The 10,407-nt window shown below is 41.9% G+C and overlaps 1 protein-coding gene across 1 annotated transcript in view; it reads left to right on the top strand.

Annotated features, from left to right (window-relative positions):
* PLG (plasminogen) overlaps positions 1-8,842 on the top strand; it is a 23,338-nt gene extending 14,496 nt beyond the window's left edge. Inside the window, exons 13-19 of the mRNA XM_010142674.1 lie at positions 583-676; positions 2,217-2,337; positions 3,078-3,152; positions 4,983-5,123; positions 6,266-6,372; positions 7,230-7,375; positions 8,568-8,842. Coding sequence (XP_010140976.1) covers positions 583-676; positions 2,217-2,337; positions 3,078-3,152; positions 4,983-5,123; positions 6,266-6,372; positions 7,230-7,375; positions 8,568-8,729 — 846 coding nt within the window. The 3' untranslated portion in view covers positions 8,730-8,842. The remainder of the gene's footprint in view (positions 1-582; positions 677-2,216; positions 2,338-3,077; positions 3,153-4,982; positions 5,124-6,265; positions 6,373-7,229; positions 7,376-8,567) is intronic.
* Positions 8,843-10,407: the final 1,565 nt, after the last annotated feature.

The following is a 10,407-nucleotide window of genomic DNA, read 5'->3' as shown; positions in this document are numbered from 1 at the left end:
AGGGAAAGGAACTAGAAAAATATCTGGTAGCATGCAGTTGTGTGAGGTGTCTGTGCTGACCAGAGATCAGTCGGTGTGGTCAGTAAGACCTAGAGCATGATTCAGCTGGACAGGCACCTCGCATCGGGGGAACACTGCACCTCTGGGGCTCATGGGCATCAGCAAGTCATTCAAGAGCATCTTACACAATACCCATTTGCCCTGGAGTCATCCAACCAGACCTCATGTGAAAAGACCTCAGGGCTCCTACTACTAACTGCAGTGGAAGCAGGAGTAGCTTTAGAAAACACCATCCTAGGTCAAGATCTCCTATTTTTTGAGAGCTCAGAGGTCCGAGTTTCCAGTAGTGAATCTTACTGGCTGAAGACAGTTGAAGAGGTTTCATATTTATTATCTTCTTCTAAACTCTCAGAGCAAATAGAAAAATGAATCAAATTTTGACAAAAGGAACAGAAAATCATTTTTTGATAAAGGAAGTAAAAAAAAATATTTCCCAAATATAATTTGATTTTATTTTGAAACATGCATCGGTAGGCTTTCTGTCTCCTGGTTAATAGCTGGTGACTTTATTCTTTGTTACAGTATTGCAGGAATCCTGATGGAGATGTGAATGGACCTTGGTGCTACACAACAGACCCAAGAAAATCCTGGGAGTACTGTGACATTCCCAAGTGCCGTAATTATTCCTTTAAAGATTAATGTTTTCATTTTTTTATAACCTTTTATGACAACTGGAGGACATTCAATGATTAATCTGAAAGACTAACCTAAGACAGTGCAATAGCTTTAGACTGGAACTTAAGGCTGTGGGGAAGGGATGCTCAAAACCTGTGTCTGAAGTCTTAAGAATGGTGGAAGCCCCCAAACCAGCACGAGATGTACCTGGAGCCCACTGAAGTTCACAGGGGTTTTGTCATGTGTTCCAAAATAGGGCTGTTCCTGATGAAATTTCCCCTGCTCCTGCCTGGTCACCTGGCAAAACTCTATCTGGTCGGGCTGAACAAAAAGTGCTCTCATCCCAGCAAAATTTTTGCAGCCCCTGCTCGTGTGACTCTGGTTCTGTACAAAAAGATTTTCCCTCCTTTGATACTGTACTGGATCAGATGCCTGGAAAGTGCATCTGGCCCAAAATATTTTTCTTTGATAATATTATATAAATTACATAAATTACATAAATGTAAGTCTTTGATACTAGTAATGAAGCCATTCAGTACCCTGAATGCAGTGGTGCAACAAAGTGTACAGTGATAAAGTTTTACAACATTTTGGTTTCCAGTCCTGCCATGTCCATCAACAACTAAAACTATGCCAGGAAGAGAGGTAGTTCCCACTCAAAAGAGGGATGTTTTCTTGCTGCTCTGTCCTAGCTGTGAGCAGTAGAAAATGTGCTCTGATCAAAACCCCAGAACGGAGCAAACAAGAAGAAAGGTGTTCTATAACATGCAGACGTGTAACTGTAAAAATACTACTGCATTGGAAGTGTTGGGCTGGAACCCTTAGGGGTAAAAATGGCATTTTCACAAGGTTATTTTATTATTTTGTAGATCTAATTTCTTTTTGAAATTAAGAGGTTTGGTTTTGGGGTTTTTTTTTTGGTTCGTTGTTCAGCTAAAGACCAGAGAAAACGTGCGGTTTGCCTTTAATTTCATTAGTTCCTTTTGCTGACAACAAATTCTAAATTCTCTGTTGAAAAGAGTCAGTTTCCCATGGCTAAATAAGAACTACCTTTTTTAATAACTCAGAAGCATCTGAAGTACCAAAAGATCCTGAGGTAATAGTGGACAAAATTTTGTTCCACAGAGACCATGACTGACCACCAACATTAGATTGAAAACAGCAGTCAGTGCAGCTTTTGCATTGCTGGCATCTCTAAGAGTATATTTAAAAGTGTTGGGAGAATTTATTTTTTCTTTCTCTCTGTTTCCTTCTCCTTCCCCTTCTGTTTTTTTCTCCCTGGCTCTACATTTATTCATGTGTAATTTGCTGACCACTCTGTGTGGCACCTATATGAAAAATATCTGGCAGGCATTTTTTAAGTGTTCCAGGTGAAGGTAACCTAACAAAATATAGGTGGCGCGTGATTTATAGTTGCCCGCAAAGAATCAAAATTGAAGTGACAAATGTAACAGGTTCACCTTTTAGTTTTCTGAGTGCATAGTGAATGCATAGCAAGTACACTGAAGTTCCTTATTGCATTTTTTTTTCTTATTCTGTAGCTCCTGCTCAGTATGAGTGTGGAAAATCCAAGTTCAGACCAAAGCTGTGTGCTCAAAGGATTGTTGCTGGGTGTATTTCGCATCCTCACTCTTGGCCCTGGCAGATCAGTCTCCGGACAAAGTATGTCCATTCCCCATTACAATAGGTTTTAAATGCAAAGCAATTTTGCCTTTCATAGGATGTTACAGTATGTGGTTGCAGCATTCTAAACTTTATTTTAATTTGAAAGTAGCTCAAGGCCATACATTCTGTGTGCTAAAGAAGGTGATTTAGACAACCAAGAATGCTTTGTTTTCTGAAAAATACCTATAGAATTAATAAAACCACTAATTTCAAAAAGACTTTCACTAAAAGGCAGAGTGACTTTAAATCCATCACTATTTCCTGCAGTAAAATCAGTGTCCTATGAGTAGAAGCTACAGTTTGAAGCACAGCTAGTACAGATTTTGATCAGTCTTTCCATGTGTGCATTGATACTACTGGCAAAGTTAATTGCACAACTAGGAATCAAGGCCAGTTGCAGAGCTTTCTGCCAGTGATGAGAGCTAAATAAATGCCAGAACTCTAAAACAGTATACAACACTGCACATAAGATTTTTTCCAGTGATAGAAATACTGGCTAAAAACAAAGACCTAGGGATTTTCATACAAGGCCCTATAAAAATATCCACAGAATGCTATCATCAATTTAAGAAATATTCTTCCAGGAAAATAAAATGTTGATTCTTAATGAAAATGTGGAATAAGGTCTTTAGTGTGTAATGTTGTCCATGTTAGAAACGTTACCTGATGAACTGCAATACAATTAACTTCCCCACCTCAAACTAATGCCTTTGACACACCTTTCTGCTCTATCACAGTTTTGGCTTGCATTTCTGTGGGGGAACTCTGATCGACCCTCAGTGGGTTCTTACTGCCGCTCACTGCTTAGAAAAGTAAGTATCTGTTATAGCCTGCATCATAATTTTCTTACACTAGATAGAAAATCAGAGGAGAAACAAAACAGACCAAATAACAAATCTGAGCTGTTTCTTGAGTCAGCTTGCAAACAGCTGAGAATTGAGACAAGACTATTCATTAAACCAGTTTTGACTGAAGAAACAAACAGTGACAGTGGTAACTTTTGCCAACATGATTTCATGTGTCATAGTAAGGGATTAAGAAATTAAGCTTACGCCAAAGCTGGCTTTATTTTTCTGGCTTTGACAGAACAAGGTGCCCAATAACATCATAAGGGATGATGAGATTCCCAGAGTCCTGAGGGAATTGGCTGATGTAGCTGCCAAGCCACTCTCCGTGACATTTGAGAAGTCCTGACAGTCAAGTGAAGTCCCTGGTGACTGGAAAAAGCAGAAAACTGCACCCATTTTTAAAAAGGGTAGAAAGGAGGATCCCGGGAACTACTGACCTGTCTGCCTCACCTCTGTGCCTGAGAAGACCGTGGAACAGATTCTCCTAGAAGCTGTGCTAAGGCACATGGAGGATGGGAGGGTGATTCAAGACAGCCAGCATGGCTTTGCCAAGGGCAAACCAGCCTGACCAACCTAGTGGCCTTCTATGGTGAAGTGACTCCATCAGTGGACAAGGGAAGAGCTGCAGATGTCATTTCTCTGGACTTCCATAAAGCCTTTGACATGGTCCCTCCCAAAATTCTTCTCTCTAAATCAGAGAGATATGGATTTGATGGGTGAATTGTTTGACTCCCGGGAACTACTGACCTGTCTGCCTCACCTCTGTGCCTGAGAAGACCGTGGAACAGATTCTCCTAGAAGCTGTGCTAAGGCACATGGAGGATGGGAGGGTGATTCAAGACAGCCAGCATGGCTTTGCCAAGGGCAAACCAGCCTGACCAACCTAGTGGCCTTCTATGGTGAAGTGACTCCATCAGTGGACAAGGGAAGAGCTGCAGATGTCATTTCTCTGGACTTCCATAAAGCCTTTGACATGGTCCCTCCCAAAATTCTTCTCTCTAAATCAGAGAGATATGGATTTGATGGGTGAATTGTTTGACGGATAATGAATTAGTTGGATGGTCACATCCAGAGGGTAGTGGTCAATGGCTTGACATCCAGATGGAGATCGGTGACAAGTGGCGTCCTTCAGGGCTTCTTAATGGGACCAGCGCTGTTTAATATTTTGATCAATGACACAGACAGTGGGATTGAGTGCACCCTCAGCAAGTTTGCAGATGACGCCAAGCTGAGTGGTGCAGTTGACACGCCAGAGGGATGAGATGCACCCAAAGTGAGCTGGACAAGCTAAAGAAGCAGAACCGTGAGGTTCAACAAGGTCAAGCGCAAGGTCCTGTGCCTGGGTCAGGTCAATCCTCGGTTTGCTGGAGGATGATGTGATTAAGAGTGATGCTGCAGAGACTTGGTAATACTGATGGATGAAAGGCTGGACATGAGCAGACAATGTGCGCTCACAGCTCATAAAAGCCAACTATATCCTGGGCTGCATCAAAAGAAGAGTGGCCAGCAAGATGAGGGAAGTGATCCTGCTGGTAAAGGTTTTAAACTACAGAGGGCAAATTTAAACTAGATATAAGGAAGAAACACTGGCACAGGTTGCCTAGAGAGGTGGCAGATGCCCTGTCCTTGGAAACATTCAGGTTGGATGGGGCTCTGAGCAACCTGATCTAGTTGAAGATGTCCCTGCTCATTGCAGGGCGGGTTGAACTAGATGACCTTTGAAGGTCTCTTCTATGATTTTGTATGTCCTGGGTGTGTGTTTGTCAGCTCACTGTGTGCATTCATTTCCAATAGGTCTTCACGGCCATCTGCATATAAAGTATACCTTGGATTACACAAAGAAAGAGCATTAGAGCAATCAGTGCAAAAACGAGATGTTGAGAAACTGTTCAAGGAGCCACACAGGGCAGACATTGCTCTGCTAAAACTGAGCAGGTACCCTTTCACTTGAAGTGTTCCTTCATTCTGATGGGACAGATTGACTAACTAGTGATTGCTGGTGTTGTAGAAATCCATGTTTCTGTCCACACTCTGTTCAACCACTGATTTAAGATCCTCTCTTTCTTCCCTTTCTGCAGAAGCTCCAGTGGCAATCAAGGCAATTCAGCTGCAGGGTTTCAGAAAGGGAAAGGCCTGCCCTGGGTGGGGAGGAGGGCTAGGGACAGTGACCCAGACTGGCAGTGCTCTGGGTGTCAGCTGCTGGGAGGTGAGGCAGTGGCAGCAGAGTAGGAGGAGGTAATGCCTAGAAGAGCTTTCAGTCTGTGTTTCTACATTTTTCTACCTTGATAAGGTAACGAGAACTGAAGGCTGCAATATTAGCATAATGTCACCCCAGACCCTTTCCATGCTGTGGTGGGGAGATTTCTTCTTCCAACAGGTCTGTCCACTATGCAGGCAAACAGCATGCACATCTGACGGGATAAGCTTGCATCTGTTTCCATTCATCTGAAATTCTCAAGGCACTGTGCAATCAAAAGGATTACATCCATACAGCTGCAAGCAGATGTGAACATACGGTGCTTGTACTTTGATTTCTGTGGCTGTAATGCAGATCCAAAACAGATGCGGGATCAGTGCAATTAATGCGTCTTCCTGGTTGTGCCTAGCCTTATCTGCACCCAAAGGCAAGTCAAGCTGATTTGGGTTCTGCTGTGTGCTAAGTGTCCAGATTGAAAGTGATTTTTAAATAGTCAGACTGGATGGAGACAGAGCAAGCTAATACCTAGGTGTTAAATGCCACTAACTCAATTCCCTAAGTAGCTTTGTAATTAGGTTTTGTTGGCTATGCCTTAACCAAAGTCAGAGCATTATTTTGGATTTATGTTAGCAATTTCAGTATCAAAAGCCTCTAACTGTTCTCCATTTCAAATCTTTTCCATTTGTGTATCACATTATGATGGATTAGAACGTAAAACAAAAGCAGTTTTGCACATCAGAAAAAACGTTTACCTGAAGCTCAGGATTTCAAAGAAAAAAGGCTGACTGTATATAAAACTTTTCCAGAAATCTGAAGGTGGTAGCAGGCATAAATGTGCTAACGATTATTTCTCAATGAGTTTCTTGTTTGTTTCTTCCAGCCCAGCAATCATCAATAATCACGTAATCCCAGTTTGTTTGCCGAAAGAAAATGCTGTGTTAGGAGGAAGAGAGGAGTGCTATGTGACGGGCTGGGGAGATACAAAAGGTAAGACAGTGTTAACACACGTGAAAGCTCTGCGTTTGGAGATTGGTGTATACTTGTAGCCAAAGTGTATTCTCTCTCTGCCAAAAACACTCCACACAAGCTTGTGTGCATACCTATTTCATCAATATTTATCAGGTATTGCTGTTCTTTCCACTGCCTCCCTGTGATTTAGCTTCTCCTATCACTCAGAGTCATGTAAACTGAAACCCCCTAAACCAATACTGAAAGAGGAAAATCACATCTTAGGAGATCCTTACTCATATGTCTCAGTCCACTCTGCTTTTCCTCGCTGTGTTTATGCAGTCATAAGGAAATTTTTTCTATTTTTAGGCTGTTTCTTAATCACATGAAAGTGAGTTTGCTCATTCTCTTGAATGATTTTCGCTCCCAACCAGCCTTGTTCTCACACAAATACAAACATAACTCTCATTTTGAAAACCTCCCACTGAGTCTTGATTAAGAAGGAAATCAGTACCTTCTCTGCCTCCTTGTTTCTGCCCATTTTCAACTGTTTACTTCCTACCTGCTTCCTTCCACAGAGAAGAAAACTCCGATACAGAGAAATAAAATAGCTTGGGAATGACTCCCACAGATATCAGTGGGTACTGCATCCATACGGATATACTGTGGGAGCAAGAAGGTCAATCAGTGCAGTGTGGATATTGATGGGTGGAGGCGGGTGATAGGTACCATGATACTGATAATACTTACTGATTTTGGTATCATTTCATATAATGCATGGAAAGTATATGCATAGTGGTTTTTTCATTGCTTATCTATATCTCGATGTTTGTTTTGTGAAGATGTTCATTTACCTTTTTCACTTGTGTGCTTTGCCTTTGTTTTTATTCGCAAAGGAACTGGTGGCGATGGCTACTTAAAGGAGACTGGTTTCCCTGTAATCGAGAATAAAATATGCAACCGCCCTGAGTTTTTGAATGGCAGAGTCAAAAAACATGAGCTCTGTGCTGGGAATATTCATGGTGGCACAGATAGCTGCCAGGTAAGGAAGTCTATGAGCATCAAAGTTGATTGTAAAAAAACTGAAATCAAATAGTGCTTTGATTTCTGGGTTTTAGAGCTCAATTAGCCTTGGGATGTTGCCACGCCATGTGGCTATACAAGGTGAAAAATGCACATGGATTATGCTCTCATCTGCTGATAGGAAGTGGGGCAGGTAATTTTTCAGATAAGCCTGAGCTACAAAGCACATGATAATATATGGCTGCCCAAGCCAGGTGTATGGAAGCCAACTTAGAATGACTAATGAACGGTCTGATCTTTTTTCCCAGAGCACTTTGCTTGCCTTGGCTGGACTAGCTCCAGTGTCCAAGCTAGCTCAGTTAGCAACCTGAGACATCTCAATTAACAGTCAAGACACAATGCAGTGGAGTCTGCCACACAGACATACCAAGGGCCAAAGGAATTACTAATTTCCAAGTGTCAGTGCCAGTGCCTGTGAATATCACCCTGGATGAGGCAGAATGCATGCTGGACTTCCCTTTTGCTGAAAAGGAAGAGTATGGTAGCTGACAGCTCATCTCACAAGTCTAGGTTTTGAAACTGTTCTTCAGGTTCTTCAGGTTGAAACAGGTTCTTAAGTTTCTTTAAATACATGAAAGGTCTCAGAAAAGCTTAACAGACTGAATCAAGATGGAAACTTTTCTCCCTGAAAACCTAGAGCTGACTCTGTAAAGAAGTTGAAAACAGCAGCCTGCCTGCCCCAGTCAATGCCATTGCCAACACAGCACGGATAGCCTATGCACAAGCACAGTGATGGGCAAGCAGGCCAACAAGGGGTGTGCACTCAGGTCGTAAGACACATGGCTTAAATGCATGCATTCGCTTGGTCTTGGATCATCATCTAGTTACAACAGGAAGCCTTAAAGACCTCGGAGAAGAGATTGAGAGAGGAAGCGCAGTTTAAGTTACTAAGAGCAATCAGATTCCTTCTCACCAAATCCTCTTACTTCAAAAATAAATGCAATACTTGGATCATGGGAGGAAATGACTATAAAACAGTGTTTAATAACATACATAGAGAACTCTTCTCTGGTTAGAGTTCTGGTGTATTCTTATAACTTGTGTGCTCCTCACACACTAGAGGTACTTCTCTTTCTGTGTCTCCTGTGAGAAGTCCACTCTTGCACAAGGGGCTCTCTGTGAAGGAATCATCCTGTTCTTTATCTTTTTAGGGGGACAGTGGAGGCCCTTTAGTCTGTCGGGACCAAGATAAATTTGTCCAACACGGAGTCACCTCTTGGGGTCTCGGCTGTGCCCAACCCATGAAACCTGGTGTTTATGTTCGAGTTTCCAATTATATTTCCTGGATTAAGAATGTAATGGAAACCTACTGATCCTGGGTGTGGATGACCTTTTCCTGGAAAGCAACATGCATGTTAGCAATACAAGATTCCAAGTGCAATATTAAAGCTACAATCATTCATAAGTACAATAAATATGATCATCCATTTTAAATTGCTGTTAATTAACAGTTATTGCCAAGAAACCCAACCAACAGTGTGTTATCCTCTTCCTATATGTTCTGTGGTTTGCAATGTTTGACAATAGACTTACCCAACTCTGAAATATGTGTCAAAAATGCCAACCTCAGCTGTAATTGGACATCTGCTTTTCAATCTTGTATTAGGCTCTACAAGGACTTTTTCTTTTAAGGTTGACTTTCTCAAGATTTTGTGTTTCCAATGAATGCAGAAAGGAGAATACTTCTCATTTTCTATGAGTTGTCTGAGCCTTTTACAAATTTAATGATTCAAACCAAAGAAGAGTCTCACTGTACATGTCTTATATGCATGTGAATTTTCATTAGATATGACCAATAGCATTAAATATACAGGATGAAAAAAAAAGTGAACACTTTTGGTATTTTCCTATTTTTTATTGACATGGAAATCTGTGTGTCAGAAAAGTACAAATACTGCTTTAGAGATATAAAACAGTGAATAAAAAATAGCCTCACCCTGAAGTTAGTCCATAGTGAAGCCACAGAAATAACTGTAAATCATTACAGCAAGTGATGACAATGTGTTTAGTGTATCATGGAACTTTGTCCATAGTACCCATCCTGTTTCACCATATCACTTTCTCTCACTATATAATCATTACATGTACATTTTTCTTCTCTAAAAGATGATGTACACATGCCTGTGCCTATAGGAAGCAAAAGCTTAGACTTTTAGAGATGATTTCCAGGGAAAGCTCGGCTTACACTAGCCAGTGCGCAACTCTTGCTGACTGTGACCCCCTGCCCTCATTCTGTACCACCTGGAAATCAGCCAGGGAACACCCCACAGGTGCCTGTGGACCCCCAGCTCTGCATTGACTCCTTCCTGCATTCCCAAGGTGTGCCAAGTGTACCCCGAATAACACAGCTACTTCCTGGGCTGGGATTTGCCTTGCCCACTTTCTGCAGTGCAGAGGTCTGCTCCCAGACATGCCAAGCTGCACACCATTTAATTTAAATTGTCTTTTTTTTTTTGTGTGTGTGTGTGTGTGCATGTATATAGAAAAGGCATAGGTTGCATTTTTTTTTCTCATGTAGGCTATAGAGATAAGAATATGAAACAGAGTTAGGTGGCAAGGATTTTTGCAGCTTCCGCACCTTGAGTCTGATTCTGGGAGGAGCAATGATCTCAGGATATTGCCTTCCTGAGCTCTAATAAAGCTTTCCCCACCCACCTCCCTGGCTGGTGGTGATTCATTGGGCACAAATACCCTCCTGCCTATTTTCTCTATCTATTCATTCAGATCATTAAGTCAACAAAGACATACACACAGTGCTTCCCTGACAAGCGAAATTCTGTGTTGCAGCTTGGTCTTTGATTTGTAAAGCTCTCCAAATGTAGACTCTTGCAGGCATGGTTAATTCCTGGTTTGTAGGCAGACACACCCTCTCCTACTGTCCTTGCCCAACCCACCAGAAATGCCTGGACGTGCCTGAGCAGCTACAGAAGTCCCACCTCATAACCCCTTAAAGCATGTAATTTGTGATCTTTTCCTTCTGAAAGAGTGCCA

This window comes from Buceros rhinoceros, unplaced genomic scaffold (genome assembly GCF_000710305.1).
Source record: "Buceros rhinoceros silvestris isolate BGI_N320 unplaced genomic scaffold, ASM71030v1 scaffold1739, whole genome shotgun sequence".
NCBI classification, from domain to species: domain Eukaryota; kingdom Metazoa; phylum Chordata; class Aves; order Bucerotiformes; family Bucerotidae; genus Buceros; species Buceros rhinoceros.
Note: the sequence above shows the minus strand (reverse complement) of the source record. Positions and strands in the feature narration are given on the sequence as shown.